Source organism: Thalia democratica, chromosome 5 (genome assembly GCF_965202585.1).
Source record: "Thalia democratica chromosome 5, ktThaDemo2.hap1.1, whole genome shotgun sequence".
In the NCBI taxonomy this organism is placed as follows: Eukaryota; Metazoa; Chordata; class Thaliacea; order Salpida; family Salpidae; genus Thalia; species Thalia democratica.
In genome coordinates, this window is record NC_139169.1 from 78024019 (window position 1) to 78046622 (window position 22604).

The following is a 22604-nucleotide window of genomic DNA, read 5'->3' on the forward strand; positions in this document are numbered from 1 at the left end:
TTTTATTAGTTTATAATAAAAAAATTAACTTTATTTATTTATTTATAAAACTTGTTTAAAACAAATTATATTTTTATCCTAAAATTATACTTAAAATAGACATCAAATATAATGTATTTTCAGTTCAATATTGATTCAACATCATAATAGGTAATTACCAAAAATTTTAGCATATTCAAAATTATGTACAACCATTTTCAGCACTGTTTTTTCTACCATATTATACTATACCCTTTTTAAGTATCTTCAAAAATATCTTTTAAAGTATTACACTAACCCATTGGTCTACAATATGTCAAATTTGCACATGGGCAAAAAATTGCACAAAGACATTTTTGCACAAGCAGACAAGTTTTCATGGAGACATTGCTGCACTCATTAACTTTTTTAAAGTTTGACCAAAATTTGAAAAAAATGTCAGATTTTGTCTGTTTAAAATACTAAGTTCCTAATTTTCTAAAGCCTTCAAATGGTTAAAAAAGATTAAAAATCCTCTAAAGTCAGAATAAAATGGCAAAATTTTCCTATAAATTTTCAAAATTACTTATTTTCCAATGCCTTAATCTGGTAAAAATTAAAATATACTTTATAAAACTGCAAAGTTTTTCTATTAATATATTGAACAGAACCCTTCTTAAACAAGCAGTTTTTGTATGCTGATTATCTGTGGCAAGGACACTTCCATAGTAAATCTGTGATATATACACTAAAGCTTATCTTGTAGAATTTTAAAATCAAAGTGTTTGTTTTTGTTTAACTAAATAATTAAGTTCTTTTTTTGCATTCATTAAAAACCTGTTCAGCTAAACAAGTTGAATCCTGTACCACAATATTAATTTTTAATTTTGTTACAAAAGTTCCACTAAATAAGATTTAGTTGTGGAAAAAAACTATTTTGAAACTTATTTGCATACAAATTTTCAACTATTTTACAATCTAAACTGTAATAGTTATATTTAAATAACTAGTGGTAGAAAAAAAAAAAAAAAACTTTTATTGAAATTATATTTATTTACTTAGACTCTAGTGGTATTAGTACATTTTACAGTGCCAACCCGAATAATAAAAACTAAGCATCAAAAAAAATTTAATACAATTAGTTGAATTTTAATCCTCTTTTATATCTCCTTCCTGAGTTGAGACAGTCTCTTCTTTTTCAGCAGCAGAAGCTCCTTCAGTTGTTTGAGCTTCTTCAGATTTCTCACCTTCAAACTTCTCTTTGTACTCAGTCATCAAATCAATGTACAATTGCAAGTCAACCTCCAAAAAGCAGCAGAAAATAACCTGGTCCACAACACCCGGGTTACTTTGCAACCATTCAATCACAGTTTTGAAGGCAACTTCAGCTGCCTTGTTGTTTGGGTATCCGTAGATTCCGGTTGAAATGCAGCAGAAGGCGATCGATTTCAGATTGTTCTCCTTCATCAAGTCCAAGCTGGTTTCGTAGCAGCTGGAAAGATCCTCTGGATGCTCTCCTATTGGTCCGACGGTGTGAATGACGTGCTTGGCGGGGAGGTTGTATCCTTTGGTGATTTTTGATTGACCAGTCTTGCACCCTCCTAATGTTTTGCATTCTTCAAGCAATTCTCCACCTGCCGCTCTGTGGATGCAGCCGTCCACGCCTGCTCCTCCCAACAACGAGCTGTTTGCAGCGTTGACGATGGCGTCAACCTGCAGTTTTGTGATGTCCCACTTCTGAACTACAATTTTGTTTAAAATATCCATTTTGTCTGTAAAATTTTTTACAGTTTAACATTTTTGACTTTTTCTAGTTGAGTCAATGTTAGTAAATACAGGGTTGCCACTTGTTTTTCCAAATTTTTTTCCAGGTTTTTCAAATTTCTTCCAGGTTTTTATAAGTAAACATTTTTGGGTCTATTTTAGTTTTAAATTAATTTCTATTTAAGAAACTGTCTTAAATAGTATAAAAATATTGATAAGATACTGTAAAGTTACTTTTAAATGTGTTTTTTTATAAAAAAAATTTTTGAAGATGACAAAAAATCTTAATTATATGAGGAGTTTTTTATTTCAAATAAAAATTTTACAACTCAAAATGTTAAAATTATTAAAAATTTCAGGTTTTTTGATCAAAATTCCAGGTTTTTTCAAAATACCTCAAATTCCAGGTTTTTCCAGGTAAATTGGAAACCCTGTATATAAAACATTTTTCTTGACTACTAAAGTTTCTTAAATGTTTTACTTAGTTTTAATATGACAGAATAAGAAATTTTTTTTTACCTTATGTTTAGTTTTATATTAAAAAAGGAAAACAAAAACTTTTACATTTAAAAACCTAAGAAATATAAAAAACTGAAAAAATTTCCAAAAAACCAATGGAAACTCAGATTTTTGTAAATTAGCAGTTTAAGTTAGTAATACTGTTATCTAAACTCATCTGAACATACTTACATTATTGTAAGTTTAATATTTAATTTATCAGAAAAATTTGTATAGAAACTTTAAATGTCAATTTAAATTATTTGTATGTTTGGTTTATGCCAGCTCTCTTAGCTAGAAATGATTTATTAAATTTCTTTTGGTAAAATACAGTTTCATTACTAATGACTCTGATAAAGTATTGTCCCTAAATTCAAAAAATCTGGAAAAACTTTTCAGAAAGTCAATTATGTAAGATTTGCTGTTTTAAAAGTAAACAAGTTTTAAATTAAGATAACTTTTTAATAACTTTATTTTGGCAAAAGTGACTTAACTTGCATGTACCTGAAAGAAATATTTTAACTTTTTACTACATATATTTAGAATTTGACAGGATATAAATAAGAAAACAGATTCTGAGTTTTGCAAGTTTAACTCTGTTTATTAGTTTTTGTAGGAGACAGTTTATAAATACATCATTTAAAATTCATGAGTTTGAAAAATAACTCATCCTAAAGTAGTTTTAAGTTAATTTTTTGGCTAGCTCCTAATCTTTCAAACTGTCTTTTTCTAATTTTCCAAACAAAATGGTATTAAAATTTTGCATTTTATAAGTAAAATTCAAAAACTATGAGAAATAGTCTATTATAGGTACATTTAAAATGAGCTACAAAAATTTTTAGATATGGTTAGAATCTGTATAAACTTAGTAAATAAATTCTTGAAAGAAATCAAAAAAATCTCAATTAAAAATAATAAATAACTTATGAACAAATTATTATTTTTTTTTGTATGTAAAATTCTTTAGTCAAAATGTAAAAGTTAAATGAGAAGTTTAAAGTTTAATATCCTAATACAGACAACTTTTTTAACTGAAATTAATTTCTTTTCTATTGTAGCAGTTTTATAACTTTTGCTTTCTGCTAATGCTTGTTCATGATAAAAACATAATGGTAAAATAATTTAAAATTTCTAGCAAAATATAAATTATATTTTAAAAACTGATTTATATATGTTATAAATTCGTATTCAAATACATATTTAAACTACTACACTGTACTTGTGAACTATACATCATCTATATTTATATTTATGTACTTGTTAGATTAAATGTAAGTTTAATGGTTTTTAATTACAAAATTTTTAAGTATAATACTTAAGTTACAGGATGGCCATTTTACCTGGAAACCTGAAATTTTATAATTTAGCCAAAAAAAAAAACATGGAAAACCTTGAATTTTATACTTTTTAAAAAGCATGAGTTTTTAAACAGTTTTCATATGTATAACAGTAGAATTTAGATAAGACAAGAAATTGTTTTATATGCAACCTTTTTTTTCTAATTATTCTGAACTAAATTTATTATATTACAGATTTAAATAAACATTAATTTTTATACTATTAATTTATTTATGCTAAAAATTATTTTTATAATTATACTAAAAAGGGACTGGAAAGTTTAAAAAAACCTAGAAGAAAATCAGAAAACCTGGATATAATTTCAGTGCTACCTCCCTGTGTTCAACTTAAAAAATAATAAGTGAACTTACTAGCCTGATGTCTTCATTCTATCTTGTATCTGTCTGAATGATAATAAATGAAGTACTTTGTTTAAACTATGATTCCAAAAAAGCCATAATGTATACTACTTTGAAAGTATTTCACCAGAAGCTTTTTAGCCAGGCCATAATAGTCAACTAGCAGTGTTTATATCTAATTTGTTATTAGCCTGAAGAGTGATAAGCATAGTTACCATAATGCCTTAAATAAAGAGTTCTGAATACTGATTATCATATCTTTGTTTTAACTGAAAATAACACGATTGAGTAACTTTTGCAATATGCTTGCCTATGGTGATAAGTAAATGATTAAAAGTTTGTACTCCTTACTTCCTAATTTATTTTTAGTACAACTGCATAAAGTCAAACTATTACATTTGTTGTATATTAAAATATTTAAAGTCATTTGCAGGGCTACCACAAGTTCTGAAAAAACTATAAAAAATGACAAAAGTAAGGAAAAGTCAGGAAAAATAGGGGTTTTTGAAAAAAACAGGAAATTTGTCAAAATTTGAAAAATGTCAGATTTTGTCAGTTCAGAATTACAAAATTCCTTATTTCCAATGCCTTCATCTGGTAAAAATAAATAAAATATCCTTTTATTAATTTTTACTATACTATTATATTATTTACTTTACCTCTATATAATTTTTTCTAACTTATTTAAATTTAAAAAATAAGTCAAAGTAGGTATGCTGTTTACTTATAATGAATCTATTGTATTTTACTTGTTGTTTTATTTGTTTTGAACTCTGAATATGTAACATTTAAATACATTAATGCTAAGAAATGCCAAAATATTGTTTCAAGTGTTTTTATAAATTTGAAAATAGAAGTATTTTACTGATAGAGCTGTATATTGCAAATACATAAATCAACACAGATGGTTCAAGTGGTTTAATGTAAGTTAGATGATTGAACTCAGAAAAAAGATTACTATTTTTCACCTGTATAGAAATAAATTGAAAGCTTTATATAACTTTAAGTTTTTGATTATGTATTTTAGATAAGTTTAAATTTAGAGTTTAATTTAGAAAAGTCAGGAAAATTTTAGTAAAAAGTTGGGAAAAGTCAGGAAATTCTTCTCAGTTTGATCTGTGGCAACCCTGCTTACACTAGATACCCTGGAGCTCTTGACATAAAAAAAAGGTCTTAAATGTTTTTATGGCTAATTTTGAAACTTTACTAGATATTCTTGATAAAGATTACATTGGGGGCACAAATTTTTTGTTTTGCGTACATTTGGTGCACAGATTTTGGTTAGCTTGATAACCACTTATCTAGTGTTTCATTTTCTTGATTTAGTTTTAAAAATTAATAACGTTAGCTAACTAATTTGTTAATGTTTTGAAGTTGCATTAAACATATAGAAAAGTTAAAAAGAATACACTTCAAGGTTCTACAAACAATTAAAAATAAAATCTTAAAAACATAAATGCCTCCTTTAACACACATGTATATACATATTAAACATTAGTCTGATATTGTATTTTATAAAAACAAACAACGTCTTTTACTAATCACAAATATATTTCAACAATTTTCTTCAGTGTGTTACAAAATAAAGAAAATATTTAACTTATATAGCCTTTCAATTGCATCAGAAATTAGTTAATCAAGCAAAACACAAAACAAAAAAATAATCATAATTCTAAATAAACAAATTAAACATAGCATAAGAGCTCTAATCAACTAAACAAGGATAAGGAATAATCAAATTCTCTCTGCTTACTTAATTTTGGTTTATTTAAATGAATGTATATGGCTTCAATTTTGATGAGTTCATGAATATTTTTACAATTTCTTAATATTCTAAATTTCATTTTATTGTAACTTTTTCCACAATTAGAGTTTTTAATTAAGTGTTCTGATATTGAGGATCTTTTCTTTGCATTTGAAGTTGCTGTACTAGTTGTCTTTGATTTGCTAATATGATCACTTACACTTTTTAAAATGTGCTCTTTAATTCTGGTTTCAAGGTACCTAGAGGTTTGACCCATAATACTGTTTGAATAACAGCATTCAAACGTGTGAACCACGCAACTTTTATGTTTGTTAGATATGAGGTCTCAAAACCTTTGGGACTCAAAACAAAACTTGATGTAAAAATAAATGTGTTTAGTAAAATGGTGTTTAGTAAAACACACATATATATATTTATCATACTTACTAGTATTAAAAACATTTCACTTTAGTAAAAAATTCAAGAATGACCAATGATGGTGGTGATGATAATAAATACTGATAGGTGCATTTAGTTAATAAATGTTTTAAATTGTACACCACGCAGCTCATAAAAATTAAAAAAAAAAAACAATTAATAATGGCCGACGGTGGTGGAGACAACATTCCTTCAATTGAAGAAAGGTTGAGCCAGCTGAGACCTAGCAGGGAACTGTTGGAGTACTACAGGTTATTATGTCACATTATTATGTATAATGTTATGAGTTATTTGATTGTTATCATATTTTTTATTGTGGACTCAGGCCTCAGAACCCGAGCCACTTTAAGAGGACATGCAATGAGAAAAATTAAATAAACTCATGTTCAACAATTTCAGATAAAAATAAAAACATAAAATAAAGTTGGCAACATTTAATTAATTATTTATTTTTTACAGAAAAAAAGTGGCTCAGTTTGATGATGAACACGAAGAAATGATACAGAGAATGGAGAAATATAAGGTTAAAAAATCAAAAATTTATAATTAAAAATTAAGATAATACACTAAAAATATTTCATAAATTCATAATAATATTTCGCTAAGAAATAATACAGAAATGGAGAAGGTGAGGTGAAAATTAAATGAATAATTTGAGTAAGTTTTTAAAAATTAAAAAACTAACATTAAGAGATTAAAGAAGTTTGAGGAGACTGCTGTAAAAGTATATTAAAATATTTAGTAGAAAACTGGGAAAATATAATAATAATAATAATACGAAGAAGTATATGGTAAGGTGTTGTGAGAATAAATAAAAAAATATTTAAGAAAGTTGTATAATATAATATTTTAATGAAAAACTGATAGTAAACTATTTTTATAAATTAAATAATACAGAAAATTGAAAAGTATAAGTTAAGCAAAAATTTATAAAAAAATTTAAGTAATAATTGAGGAAATATGATAATAGTATTTAAATAAAGTAAGTACTGTGAAGTATAACAGAAAATCTTTAGGTGTTTGAGTGGATATAATAATAATGTTTAAATAAAATAGTTGTTGGAAATTATTTAAAAACTAAAGGAAAAATTGAAAGAAAATAAAGTAAGTATTAAAAAAAAGTAAATAATAAGTAAAAAGAAAAATTGAGTAAATGTTCAACAAAATTTTATAAAGAAATTAAGGGAAGTTGTACATTTTTGGAAATTTAAGTTGCAACAATAACTTATATGCTCAATTTTAACTAGTTCTACTGTTAAGCTTTAAGCTGTTTTGTTTTAATAAAGTTTAACAAAGGGGTTGATCATACTGATTTGATCATCAGACCACACTTTGTCAGACTGAGACCAGTTTCGTCCTTATTAGGACTCATCAGTCAGTCACAACCAAAAAACTTGAATTCTTCAGTATACAACTGGTTTATGATGCTTTCACATGAAGCAACCATTTGCTGTCATTGATCAGTGACCTCAGCGTTGTCTTTTGCCGTGCAACCTTTAATACATAGTTCTCTAGGCTAGCCATCTGGTACGCTCGTATTAGTGTGCTAATAAGGACGAAACCGGTCGCTTGTGGTCTGATGAACGAATTGGCATGAATATGATCAACCCTTATGTTAAAATTGAGCTTGTCTCTCGGCATACGAAAGTCCAGGCTTCTGCTCTGTAGACTTTCGGTGATGCTTTGTTGATTATTTTAATTAAGTAAAATAATTTACTTTAGTAGACATTGTGCAACTTAATTAGTTTTAAAATCTACAAACATTTTTAAAAATTTTCTAGTCTTTTAATACTCTATGTATCTAACATAATTTGATTTTTATTGAAGGTCTCAGACTTTTTGAAATTTTAGTGTTTCTTATATTTAAATGGCTCCCATATAAAACAATACTTTTTTTAAGGTCAGCTATGAAGACCAGCAGAAAATGGAGTTGGAGTTGTCCCAAAGAGAGCAGGAAATAGTCGATCTACAAAAAGCTATAAGCGACCTTCAGGTAAAAAGTTGTTTTAAAAATTTTCACTTGCAAGTTTTTTTATGATTGCTAGTTAGACTAATTTACTCTGAATTGTTCTTGTTAAAACGCTGTGAGTTTTTTTTTTGATTTATAGTTTCAAAGTTATAACACAAGCTTTTTATCAGTTTTTGCTGCCTTTAAATATTATTTCTGTTATAGTTTGCATATTTGTTTTTGTATTAATTTTATGTACTGTTAAAATGCATAAACTTATATATTAAAAAATTTTTTGAATTGTGTATTTTTAGATTGTGTATAAAAAAGAAAAGCAGTTTGTTATAAACTTAAGTAGGCAATGTTATAAAACAACTAAAAAACGTTTTATTGTTTTTTTACTTTGCACATTCATTCTGAAATAAGTTTGGAATATTTCAATTCTACTAAAGTTTAATTTTTAGTCAGAATAGGCTTATTTCACATTTGATACAAGTTTTTGTGTAAAATTAATAGAATTTTATTGTCCGCCTTAAATTTGGCAACCCTGACATTGCCTTATGGCCCCATTACTAGCTATAGCTCCCTTTTGTAGCTTACCATATGGTCCTCTTTGAAAACCCTGTTCTAAATTTTACGATTTATTATACTTAAATTAAATTGTATTTATCTTAACTCTCATGTAAATATTATTTATGTTTACTGCCATAAAACCTGTAATCCTAGAAAATAATAAAAACTGAAAATTTATGCAAAATAAATTTAAAAAACATAGAACTTTGATCAAATTTCTTTGAAAAGTTATGTTTTTTTTTGAAAAACTGTTTTTTTTGTTTATTTTTAATATAAATTTTTAATTTTTTTTTTTAAATTCCTTCCGACAGAATTTTCTAAATAAATCAAGGAACATTTCCTGAAGGTTTGAGGTAGTTATCTCAAAAACCGTAGGAGAAGATAGATTTTTAAAAAAATAGTCTATTTTTGCCGTTTTAGTTTGCGTCTCCCATAAAGATCCTATTGTTGCCTCCGACTTTAAACGGCTATATCTCAAAAATTATTTTGATTTTTTTAAATCTGTAAAATGCATCTTGTAGCTTAGTAAAAACTATATAAAATAAGATCAAAAACCAAAATAGGGTGTTTACCCCCCCATGCCCTTATTGATAATTCTGGATAGTTTTTCTTTATTTTAATTGTATCTCACATATATGATTAATAGAAATGAATAAAACAGCTATCTGTAACTAGAAACACTTTTTAAGCTTAAATATTTGTTGACAATATTTTTTAATTAGAAAATCCGGGAAAATTGAAAGTTTCACATTCAAATATTAATAATAAATCTTGATCTGGAACCGGCAGGATCCAAAACTATCTAACAATTAAATGTTTCAAGTTTTTAAACCATTGTTGGAACTACCAAACACCATTTTGCAATTATTTTCAGTATTAAACTCAAATAAATCTTTTTAGTCGTTGTCCTCCAGCTAAGGAAACAAGTTTGTTATAGACATCATAATTCATTTAACGTTTTTGATTTAATCATTATTATTTAAACATAAATTAACAGATAATTTCAGGTTTTTCTGAAAAGTTAGATACTTTAGGTGTGTGTACTTCAGAAAATATATTTTTATTCAAATAATTTTTCAGGTTGAATTTATTCAGAAAAATAGTTTTGTTTAATTAGAATATTTCAGGTTTGTGTCCTCCAAGAAAGAGAGCAAAATTTTTATTAAATTAAATATTTCAGGTTTGTGTACTCCAAGAAAGAGAACAAGTTTTTCATTAAATTAAATATTTCAGGTTTGTGTCCTCCAAGAAAGAGAGCAAATTTTTCATTAATTTTAATATTTCAGGTTTGTGTCCTCCAAGAAAGAGAGCAAATTTTTAATAAATTAAATATTTCAGGTTTGTGTCCTCCAAGAAAGAGAGCAAATTTTTTATTAAATTAAATATTTCAGGTGTGTGTCCTCCAAGAAAGAGAACAAGTTTTTCATTAAATTAAATATTTCAGGTTTGTGTCCTTCAAGAAAGAGAGCAAATTTTTTATTAAATTAAATATTTCAGGTTTGTGTCCTCCAAGAAAGAGAGCAAATTTTTTATTAAATTAAATATTTCAGGTGTGTGTCCTCCAAGAAAGAGAAAAGTTTTTCATTAAATTAAATATTTCAGGTGTGTGTCCTCCAAGAAAGAGAACAAATTTTTCATTAAATTAAATATTTCAGGTGTGTGTCCTCCAAGAAAGAGAACAAATTTTTCATTAAATTAAATATTTCAGTTTTGTTATTTCCAGGAAAATAGTTTAACTTAGTTTAATATTTCAGGTTTGTGGCCTCCAAGAAAGAGAGCAAGTTTTTTATTAAATTAAATATTTCAGGTTTGTGTCCTCCAAGAAAGAGAGCAAATTTTTTATTAAATTAAATATTTCAGGTGTGTGTCCTCCAAGAAAGAGAAAAGTTTTTCATTAAATTAAATATTTCAGGTGTGTGTCCTCCAAGAAAGAGAACAAATTTTTCATTAAATTAAATATTTCAGGTGTGTGTCCTCCAAGAAAGAGAACAAATTTTTCATTAAATTAAATATTTCAGGTGTGTGTCCTCCAAGAAAGAGAACAAATTTTTCATTAAATTAAATATTTCAGTTTTGTTATTTCCAGGAAAATAGTTTAACTTAGTTTAATATTTCAGGTTTGTGGCCTCCAAGAAAGAGAGCAAGTTTTTCATTAAATTTAATATTTCAGGTTTGTGTCCTCCAAGAAAGAGAGCAAGTTTTTTATTAAATTAAATATTTCAGGTTTGTGTCCTCCAAGAAAGAGAGCAAGTTTTGAGGTTGTATGCAGAAAACGACCGGCTGAAGATAAGAGAAATAAACGACAAGAAAAAAATTCAGCATTTGTTAGCAATTGCCGGACCTGCAGCTTCAGAGGTTATAAATAACAAGTTTTATTTAAATTAAATACTTTTATTAAATTCAAATTAGAAGTTTGCGCTTTTTAGTCTGCTAAGCAAGTATAAAAACAAATTTTTTTTAACTTTTCTTTTTTATTTTAATTTGTGTTTACAACTGCTCAGTTAAGTTTTTATTGTTATTAAATATTACAGTTTGTCTAATATTTTTTATATTAATTTCCGTCTGCAATGTGTGATAAGTTATTTTAGTTCCAGTAGTTATTTAAATACATATGAATTGAAAAGCAATATTTTGTTTTGATTAATTAAGCTATTGTAACTGATCTAGAGCAATGATGTTGTATATAAATATAAACTTGATTAAAATAAATAAAAAATTAAGGCAGCTTATTTGTTTTTGCTGGTCTTGTGTTATTTTTTTTCGTAAAAACTTTTATTTCATTTTATTTATGAATGAGTATGTTGATGGTACCTAAAGTTTGTATTTGCATTTTAATTTTTAATCTTTCAGTCCTAATAAACATGTTTGTAGAAATAAATATTAACAATTTAAAACTAATTAACTCAAGTTTTTGAAAAAGTACTGTTTAAATTTATACTTAATTTTTATTTACCTCAAGTAGTTGTTTTCCAACTTGTATAATAAACTAATTAAATTACTTAAACTATTAAAATTGAAATGACTGTTTACCAAAATGAGCTTTTGAAAGAAGTTTTTAATTAAAATCTTAAACTTTTTATTTGTTCAGCAAAAATTATTTAAATACTATAGTTTGTTTTAAAATATTACACATATGAAAATAACCTCAATATTGACAAAAATTGAATGAATGTAACTACTTATCATGTCTATCTTACAGTTGTAGTAATATTAATAGTGGTCGAGTGTCCGTTCAAAAATAAACAAGTAAATATAAAAAAACAAAAAAATCAAGAGTATATAAATAAACTAAATGTTTACCTAAGTACTTAAACGATTTGTTAATCTTATGTTTATGAGTTACTTATAATAAAAATTGTTGTTTTTTTCCTGGAGTATATCTCAAACAGTTTACTTTGAAACAATGATTTGATTATTCTGCTTAAGTTTTAAAAATCTGTTTTTACTACAACAGACACCAGAGTTAAATATTTTATTGTATTACACTTTCTCAAGGCGCTCTATATAAAAATGATTTAAGTTAAAACAAATCTAGTATTTGAAAGATAATTTTCTTACAGGTATCATACTTTCACAAAGAGCCACCGTCTAAAATTGCAGTCCCTCAAGTCATACCAAAACCCAGTGTTCCTAACGATCAGTTGAACAAAAATAAAAAAGTTTCTTATTTTAATGTAATATATTTTATTTAGAATGAAACTAAATTTTTTAAACTGTCAGTTAAACAAAAATAAAAAAGTTTGTTTTTTGTTTTTATTGTAATATATTATGTTTATATTTAAAATTAAATTCTTTAAATGGTCAGCTAAACAAAAATAAAAACGTTTGTAACCAAAAAGAATTGAATTTACAACACCAGCTCAAAAGTAAATTGGTTTATACAGTTAAAAATTATATTGTGAGAGTATGTTTAAATTAAACTATTTAAAATTAATGTACTCTGTACTGTTGATGATTGAGGTTTATATAATTTCTTAAAATATTGTCTACAATAAATATTTCTAATTTCAAAAATCGCCCATATTATTAATTATTTCAAAGTTTTGATTGCATAAAAAACCAACACAGAATAGAGTAACAACGAAAAAGACAGCAACAAATAAAACAAACGACAAACAAATAGAGAAATTTAAGTTAGACGAATGTCACACTTTATCATTACAAGTAGAAGCTTTACAGCATCAGTTAGAAGAACAAGTTAAATTGTCAAGAGATCAGGTATTAATTAAAAATATTAATTGATAAGTTAAACTATCAAGATATCAGGTATTGATTAAATTGTATAATTAATAAGTAAAACTATCAAGAGATTAGGTATTAATTAAAATATAATAATTAACATCATAAATTATCAAGATACCAAGTATTTATTAAATTATATAATTAACAAGTTAAATTATCAAGAGATCAGGTAATAATTAAAATGTAATAATTAACAAGTTAAATTGTCAAGAGATCAGGTTTTAATTGTATTATATAATTAATAAGTTAAATTGTCAAGAGATCAGGTAGTAATTGTATTATATAATTAACAAGTTAAATTATCAAGAGATCAGGTAATAATTAAAATGTAATAATTAACAAGTTAAATTATCGAGAGATCAGGTATAATTGTATTATACTATTAATACGTTAAAATATCAAAAGATTAAGTTTTAATTATATTATATAATTAATAATTTAAGCTGTCTATAGATCAGGCTTCATTTGAATAAAAAATTTAACAAGTTAAATTTTCAAGAGTCAAAGTTTTAATTGTATAACAATTAAAGAGTTGAATTGTCCATAGACCAGATTTTATACAAATAAAATAATAACTATAATTGTTAGAAGACCAGGTTTTATATTAGAATATAAAAATCGATAAGTTATTTTTTCTAGAATCAAAGTTTTAGTTGTATAATAATTGGTAAGTTAAGTTGTCAAGAAACCAGGTTTTATTTAACAAACTAAATAATACTATAACTTACCTAGAGACTGTATACCTCAGTTATTTAGTTGAATAAGTCTAGATATCTGATTATCTTAACTGTATATTAAATAAATAAATAGTTGTATTAAGATAAAATTTATGATATATATATGTATTACTTAATAAGTTAAATATTTTAACCTGATATGTTTTTATTGTAGATTACATACTACATAAGTTTTTGAGAAAATTTCCTTATTAATTTAAAAAATAATTTATATTAGTTTTAGTTGTTTAGCTTGTATGTATACTTACATTAAGTTAGTTGCTATGTAACTTTATACTACTTTTTACACATTCAGAAATATTTATATCAATTAACATTTTAACTAAAATGGGCTTTTATAACTTTGTTAAATTTGATAAATTTAAAGTTATAAGGTAAAAGTACGTTAATAATTTATAACATTTTTTAAAAACACTGTTTTATTAAGATTTTCTTTTTATAAAAAATATCGACAAACGTTTGTTAATAAGTAGGTAAAAGTACATAAATTATCATAAAAGATTATACAGTTTAAAAATTTTAAGCGACATTTTAATTTTATGATAAAACAGAACACGACACTACTAGAAGAGCGCCGACTTTTGCAAGAAGAAAACGAACTGCAAAGGGAAAGAGATAATGAAAAATTCGACAGATACTCAGAAAGATTGAAGCAAGTACAAGTTAGTATGTTTGATATTTGGAATATTTCATAAAGATGAAATTAAATAGGCTTTGGAAACTAAAACAATTTGATGAACTTTAAAAATGTTCAAAGAAAAATTAAGTTGATTTTTACAACAGCGAAACTTATATAAACCATAAGTTTCATAATTTCAAACTAAAGTATTTAAAACAAAATTTTTAAGTTAAAGTATTATACATACATGTTTTCTTATAACTATACAGCGCTTTAGTTCGATTAGAGTTAAATAGACAAGTTACAGAATATTTGATTATATTGATGTGGATCATTTCATTTCAATATATACTCGTAAATACAAACACAAAGTGTATAGTAAGTTACTTCCATCTACACGTAATAAATAATATGTAAATATGTATTTCAATATATATTTATAAATATTTATTTATCTACTTGATACATATAAACAAGGAGTTATTAAGTATATAGTAGATTAATTTCAATTATATGTAATAAATAATAATATATCACAGGCGCTTCTTCATGACAGCACACAAAATGTATTAAATCTACATGTAATAAATAATAATATATTCACAGGCACTTCTTCATGACAGCACACAAAATGTTTTGAATTTGAAAAGAGAACATAGACGACAAGAAAAAGAATGGCTCGGTGAAAAAGATAAACTCTTGCAAGGTTTTTTATTAAAATATTTAAAATAAATTATTATAAGTTAAAAGAAATAATTTTGTTTTTTGTGAAAAAGATAAATTGTTACAAGGATTTTAATGACATAACAAATATTAAAGTAACTTTTATTTTTCGAGATAAAGATAAATTGTTTCAAGGTTTATGTCTAGTACTGATTGAAATAAATTGTTATAAATTTAATAAAACATTTTTATGGTTGAAGAAAACAGGGTTGCCACTTTACCTGGAAAAACCTTGAAAAACCTGGAATTAGACAATTTAGGCAAAAATAACCTGGAAAAACCTGGAATTTGAGAAATTTTGAAAAAACCTGGAATTTTTAATAATTTTAACATTTTCAGTACTAAAATTTCATTTGACACAAAAAATCTATCATATAAATAAGATTTTTGTCATCATCAAAAAATTTTTTATAAAAAAAAAATTTTTTAAGTAACTTTACAGCATCTTTTGAAGGTTTTTGTATTATTTAACACAGTTTATTTTATAGAAATTAACTTAAAACTAAGAATTGACCCAAAGATGTTTACTTTTAAAAACCTGGAAGAAATTTGGAAAACCTGGAAAAAATTTTGAAAAACGAGTGGCAACTCTTAGTAAAGTATGGCTTATTACAAAATTCTTCTGGATCAGTATATAAAAATAAACACAATACAATTTAATTGAAAATTACCTCAAATTTTTTCCTTCCAGCACAGTTTTTTTTGTATTGGGTTTCTTTATCTTATTCGTAATAAATTATTTTTGAAGTTATACTTGTAAAATTGCAAAAGAAATCTGCAATACTTTTGTTTTTCTTAAAATTCTACAACTAGTTTCGATCAAAGATGATCATTTTCAAGTAGATATTATAATTATGAACAGAGCATTTTTAAGTTAGTACAAATAAGTGAAAACATATAATATAGTGACGTAACACTCATCTTTAGTTTTAAGATTTTCAAGTAAAAAAATAACAACATTCTATAGAATTTGTATTAGTTTGTTTGAGATAAAACAACTTTTTCACGTAATAATTGAGATTTTCAAAGTAATGTTTAAATTAAAAAGAAGAAATCAAATTATTTTGGTAAAATTAAGGCACAAAAGTTTTAATATATAAAAGTTAGCTTAAGTATACTAAAAAGTAATTAAATTGTTTTTTTTTAGTTTAATTGCTTATCTGTAAAAAGGTAATATTGTTTTGTTTAAAGTTAGTATAAATAAAAAAATAAAGTATTTTTTATTTACTTAACAAAAAAGTTGTTTCTTAACCAATTACTGGTTGGATCATATTGGTTTAAGTTGATTTTAAAAAGTTAAAAATTTAATTTAATGTTAAAAATTCCTAAGTAGATAATGTATATTGTATGTACAAGGTTGTCAATAATTTCTTTCTTTTAAAATTAATTGAACGGTTTCAACTAATAATTAATTAAACACTGAAAATGAGAAATTAGTAGTTTTTTTTTAATTTAAAAAAATGGCTATGTAACCAATTCAAAGTAAATATATATTTTACATAAACAAAACTACCCAAAAATTTCATCTTTTATTCTTTTATTTAGTCATAAATAAAAAGTTTCAGTTCTTAATACTGTAATCAGTAACACAATAACTGGTTTCAACTAATAATTAATTAAACACCGAAACAAAGAAATTAGATTATTTATATCAATATTAAAAAAAAACTATGTACCCCATTTGTAGTAAATTTGTATCTTACAAAGCTACCCAAAAGTTCATCTTTTATTAGTCATAAATAAGTAGTTTCAATTCTTGATAATATAACCAGTAATTAAGTAAAAATTAATATATAATTTAGTAATCACAATTGTTAAAGAGTTTAAGTTGTTAATAAAACAATAATATAAAATAATAATAATTAATCGCAGAAATGGACAAATTGCGGGATGCAGTCGACAAACTTCAAACGCAGCAGCCGTCGAAACAAGGTGAAACCCCTTACATGAGAAACGTTACTAATATGGTCGATTACGTTAACGATCAGGAGACCAGGGCTGAACTCGATCAAATGTCTGCCAGGTTTCATTTGTTTGACAAGTTGTTTAGCATTAAATATTTTCCACATTAAATGTTTGGTTTGGCAGAATATTAACTATGGTTTTTTATGTTAAATATTAAATTTGTTATTTGCAAATTTTAAAATGTTTTTAAATGGATGCGAGCAAGTTGTTCAAAAGTTTGTTTTGATGGAATTTTATGTAGACAATATTTATTATTTTAAACTTGATGTTAAATAAATTGTTGCTAATTTTTAAAGTGAAAACAATTGAACTATTATGTCATCTATATGCGAGCTAAACTAAATTCTAGATCGGTTGTTGTTAAATTCTTGAAATGTTTTATTTTTTATATGTTTAAGTATTTTAAACTAATTGGTAGAAGTTGTATTTGTAAATTTTAAACTGAACATAACTACAAACTGTCTAGATGCGAGCAAGCAGCGAAGTTGGCGGAACTATACAGAGAACAATGTATTGAAGCAGAGAACGAACTTGCCAGAGTCAGGGAAGAAACAGATGTACACAAGTTTGTATTTGTTTCAATTTTATTATTTATTTGTTTGTTTTAATTACATATATATATATATATACATATATATATAAACGAACTCGCCAGAGTTAGAGAAGAAACAAATGTCCACAAGTTTGTATTTGAGTAATTTAAATTAATAATTTGATAAGTAGTTTCAATTTTAATTAAATGTTCACGTTTAAAGTTTAGAAAACAAACCTGTGAATACAGTTTAATTTTCATTCTTAATGTTCACTATCTTAATAGTAGTGATCTACTGGAAACCCCTAATTAGGATCCTAAGTATTTTAAGCTTTATGTGGTGTTAACAGAGAACAAACCTAGACATGTTAATTATTATAATACCACTAGTTAAATTTAAAATGTTTAATCATATATCTTCTTAAAAAAGAAACACAGTAAAAAAAAATTAAATGTCGTACAAACGAGAAAAAAAATCTGTCTGTACGAAATCTCAGCTTACGTTTCAGGATATGAATTCTAGCCACTTATACGATTTAACTTGAATTTTGTACCTTGTATGTTGTAAAAGAAAATGAAATTAAATGTTGCAATGCTTAAAAAATAACAAACTGTAATTTATTTTTTGTGGTAAGCTTAAGAAAACTTTTATAAACAAAAGTTTGTAATAAAAGATGAAGATTAACATTTTTAATAATTGTATAGATCAGGGTTTCCCAAAATGGACCAAATGGTCCCCTTGGGGGCCATAAGCAGCAGGGAATTCATAATTTAAATTATTAAATATTCTAGAGTTGATGATGGAGAGAAATTAAAACAATTTTAGGGGTTTTCAATGGTAGTTTTTGAGATATTTTGTTGAAGGGGGCCATAGCTTTTTTAACATCTATTGAAAATTTTGGGGCTTTTGAATAAAAGTTTGGAAAACCTTGGTTTCGATTTATGAAAGTAAGCAGTTTAGTAAGTAAAATTTATTCATATCTACGCTATATAAGTACAAAGAATGTGTTGTTCTAGTTTTTTAATGATATGATGAGGATATAAAAGTTTTTTCGCTGGTCTTGGAAGCAATCGATTTTGCTTTTGCTCGTACACCTTACCAGCTTCAGAAAACAACCTTTCAGAATGAACAGAAGATTGAAGTACCGAAAGATACCTTCTTGCAGATCTTGCGAGATTTGAGTATCTTTTCTATTTGACTTCCACCAAGTAAGCTTCTTTAGATAAGATAAGCTTATTTAATTTGTTAACGTAAATTTTCTTCAGCAAAAAATCTTAACTCCTGTTTCAATCTCTTGATCAACTGAATTTTGTTGCTCGCTTTCGTGAATGGCTGTACTTGTTTTTGTTTCAAACGTAGAGTAAAACGATGATTTTGATTTAAATTGAGTTTTTGAATTGTTTAGCGATACTAGAGGAAAGTGACTACTTTGATCAGTCTCAGGGCAGCTGTGCTTTAAAACTTATAGTTTCAACAGCTTATCATTGTTTAAGATAGGATGGGAAAATGTAAAGTCGATTCCGTGGATCAACAGCTGCTGTGAGTAAAAAAAAGTCGTTAGCATGAAGGTTTATTCGTGTGCTGTTCTTAGTAGTATACAACCTTCTATAGAAAGCTTCTTCTATATTTTCTGCCAACTTTGCAAGGTTGTAGAACCACACTTTGATTTTTTGGTCTATTCGCTTTAAAAACTAAAAAAGTCTGTACTGCTGCTTTGCTGTGTAAAAAGGTTTTCAATAGTGTGGCTTTACTGTGTAAAAAGGTTAAAGCAGTTCAATAATGTGGCTAACAAGTTGCCATTCGTCAGCTGTAACAGTACAATTTAAATCAAATTTGTTGTAAACCAAGTAGTACCGGACATTTATTTTGACCTTTCTAGTCTTTTCAAAACCATAATTTTAATACAAAATTCAAATTTAAAAGTATACACTTAGTGTGAAAATCTTTCTTTTTTTATCTTTTTAGTAAAGTCACTTATTAAAAATTTGTTACAAAGTTTCACAGTTCTAAGATTTTTTTACTTTCAATATAATTTCTTTTCGTATATGCATTCTTCTTTAAAATAGATTCTAATAAATAAGTAATTCTGAAACTGTCAAAAAAACAATCTCAATTGATTTGTTTGAAATTTAAAACGCGCCAAAGAGCAGAAAAGTTTTTTAATCAAAAGTACAATAATCTAAGTATAAAACTGATATAAGGTGATCGCGGAAAGCTTAGTGTTTCCAATAAACTGGGTCCGGATTTTTGATCTGATCGATCACTTTTTTATAATAAGTACTTGTTAAGTTGATACGTTTGTATCAAGTTAAAGTTTTAAAAAGTCCCTAAGCAGAGACGTATTCACTGGCTGAAAAGAGAATTCTAAGAATTTTTAAAAAACATTATAAGATTTATCAAAAAATACAGAGAAGTTTTTACCGATAGAACTGAAAAGATAAACTAAAGTAATTTTCAATAAAAAAAATTTATGATATAAAAAAATATGTATTTTTACAGAGACGTTTTCACGGATAGAACTGGAAAAATGGCGAAACGATTGAAACTGATGACAGTGAAATATGCAGCATTGGAGAAAAGAAGATCGTGCGAGGTATTTATTTACTATTGTTGAAATTAGAATCAATTTAGAAACTAATTTAGATCAAAAATGTATTCATTATTATTCAACTATAAGATAACTGCAAATCACACTTGTTATGTTTATAAAAATTAACTTGATATATTTACAGTTATATGTTATTCACTATCAAGTTACACTTGTTTTATTTTTAAAAGTTGATTTAAGTGGAAAGTTTATTTAATACATTTCGATTATAATTTTAAGTAACACTTGTTTTATGTAGATTATTATAGGTGGAAAGTTAAATTAATATACCTTAGATTGTTTTATAATTACAAATCACTGTTTTAAAGTTAAATTAATTCAGGTTGAAGGATTTCAAACTGACATCAAATTATTGAGAAAGAGATTAAAGGAAGTTGAAAAACAACTTTACAGAGTAAGAAGTTGTATTTTTATTTGTTTAATCAATTAATTCGCTTTACATTAACTAAATTAACTGTGTTTACTGGGCTTGTTTAGTTATATTGTTTAAAATATAATTGAGCAATTCATTTATGAAGGATCTTTGATTTAGTTTTGTTGAATCACGGTTAAAGAAAAACAATTTCAAGGCCAAAGAAATGTTTTATAGTTGATAAAATTGATTAAAAATTGTTCAAACTAAAAAGTTTATTTTGTATGAATTCTTTTTTTCTACTTTTTGAAGTCATTGATGTAATTTTAATTTATTTGAAAATTAAATGTAATAACTAAATAAGTCAGGTTTATATTGTTTATGACTTAAGGAAGTTTAACACAATATGCAGGGTATAAAGTTATATTGTCTTACTGTATTTTAGTTTTCAACTAGCTAAAAATTTTTGAAAAGCTTGGTGCTGAGTAGATAGAACGAATTATACATAAGTTCATTTTTAATTTCTTAAGCTGTTTAGAGAAACATGATTTTAGCTCAATATGAATCTTAAAAAGGTATTTAGATTTTAGCTTTGGAATATTTTGTTGATACCTGAACAATTTTAAACATCTGTAGCTTACATGACTGTACTTAAAGTCATATAAAGTTCTTTATTTAATGATTGAAAATATAATAACAATAAGTAAATATACTAGAAGTACATAAATATACTTAAATTATTATGCTTTGCATAAAATATCTACAAATTTATTAGATCTGTTTTGTAACTGATCCGTTTAGGTGAAATTAATTTTTTTAATTAAGTTATGAAGCAGAAATTAAATGTATTACCTTTTTAGATTTTAGTTAAAAATTGTTATTACTTACTTCATTTAAAATTGTAAGAACAAAAAAAAGAAAATTTAACTTTTAGCAATTGGTTTTATCTACTTGAAAGTCCATAACGAAATATTCCTACCTGGTTATTTAGATAACTTTTTTTTTCAAATCGTCTAATAACTGGTCCAACTATTTTCACAATCTTTTAAATCTAAAAACAATTTTGACTGACACAAAGTTTTTTCAAATAAGTGAAATAGGAAAGTGTCTTTGAAGATTGTTAAATTTAAATGTTTTAAGTAAGCACCCAGATAATTGCAGCTAACTTAAGGTAATGATCATCAAAACTAGTTTATACAAATTTATGAATTTTAAAAAGTTAACAATGTATAAAGTTCATATTATTTCTTCAAATTTTATGTGTATATCACTCATAAAACTCTGTTTCATTTTTTTATGACCTAAAACATTTTTTATAATTATTCAGTAACAAATAATAAAATGTTTGAGATAAGAGCTTTATTGTATTTGTGTTGTTAATAAATTCTTACTAATAATTTTATAATAAATTACGTTTGTTATTTTCATAAAAGACTTAATTACCTAAGTACATTAATTATAAATAACTCAAATGTCATGTAACAAATCTTAAGTAATAATTTTTACTAATATTTTTCTGATAAATTTAATGGTTTTCATAACAGGTTACTGTAGGAGGAATAGTTTCAGATGTCGAAATGCTTCAGGTCGTCAAGAAAACTTCGAAAAAATCAAACTTGATACAGAGCGACCTGAAAAATTTAAAATCGAAATTATACACTTTAGAAGGCGACCTCAGACATATTTATTAAGTTATTAAGTTATTAAATTTATTAAGTATTTTCGTCTGCTGAGCTCTGTTTGTATTTTTATTTCATATTTTGTATTTTATGTTCATATATTGAAACTATCCTAACTCATTTACACATAAAAATTAAGAAGAAATATAAGTTAAATTTATTAAATCGCTCCTGCATTTATGTTTGTATCTTAACATCTGTTTTTGAAAATTTTTATTCATTTTTTTAATTCATTCTGTCAGTAAAGTATATATGTGAATGAAATAATTTTTCTACGTGCTAGTGAGAGAATTTAGAGTTTAGATAAATATTTTTAACTCCCACAGAGAACTAATAAGTTAATTATTAAGTAAGATTTTTAAATGAAATTTTGAAATGTTATATAATTCTTTTTTTTAATCTAAACTCGTTGATATACTTTTATATACCTTTTTTATACTGACGAAAAAACTCATATTAAAACATATTTTTAGTTATAACTATATTTTTCATTCCATATTTGATTCATTGTAATGTTTATTTAGCT

At 25.2% G+C, this 22604-nt stretch overlaps 2 protein-coding genes across 2 annotated transcripts; one reads left to right on the top strand and one right to left on the bottom strand.

Moving 5' to 3' along the window:
- Window positions 1–1076: 1076 nt before the first annotated feature.
- Window positions 1077–3963, bottom strand: LOC145835410 (macro domain-containing protein PG1779-like). The gene is made up of 2 exons (XM_082942982.1): window positions 3930–3963; window positions 1077–1730 (listed from the first exon to the last, which is right to left on the bottom strand). Exon 2 carries the CDS (start codon window positions 1723–1725, stop codon window positions 1108–1110), a length of 618 nt encoding a protein of 205 aa, XP_082799108.1. The 5' UTR covers window positions 1726–1730; window positions 3930–3963; the 3' UTR covers window positions 1077–1107.
- A 2269-nt stretch (window positions 3964–6232) lies between these two features.
- Window positions 6233–22394, top strand: LOC145835409 (coiled-coil domain-containing protein 77-like). Its single transcript, XM_082942981.1, has 13 exons — window positions 6233–6350; window positions 6559–6622; window positions 8000–8092; window positions 10844–10975; window positions 12181–12279; window positions 12689–12838; window positions 14151–14261; window positions 14825–14924; window positions 16814–16964; window positions 17373–17471; window positions 19939–20032; window positions 20370–20441; window positions 21944–22394. Exons 1-13 carry the CDS (start codon window positions 6262–6264, stop codon window positions 22088–22090), a joined length of 1401 nt encoding a protein of 466 aa, XP_082799107.1. The 5' UTR covers window positions 6233–6261; the 3' UTR covers window positions 22091–22394.
- The last annotated feature ends 210 nt before the right edge of the window (window positions 22395–22604 follow it).

Coding starts and splice junctions, on each gene's coding strand:
- LOC145835410 (XM_082942982.1), bottom strand. CDS start 1,725: ATGGATATTTTAAACAAAATTGTAGTTCAGAAGTGGGACATCACAAAA.
- LOC145835409 (XM_082942981.1), top strand. CDS start 6,262: ATGGCCGACGGTGGTGGAGACAACATTCCTTCAATTGAAGAAAGGTTG. Junction 6,623..7,999: donor AGAGAATGGAGAAATATAAG/GTTAAAAAATCA, acceptor ACTTTTTTTAAG/GTCAGCTATGAAGACCAGCA. Junction 12,839..14,150: donor TTAAATTGTCAAGAGATCAG/GTATTAATTAAA, acceptor ATGATAAAACAG/AACACGACACTACTAGAAGA.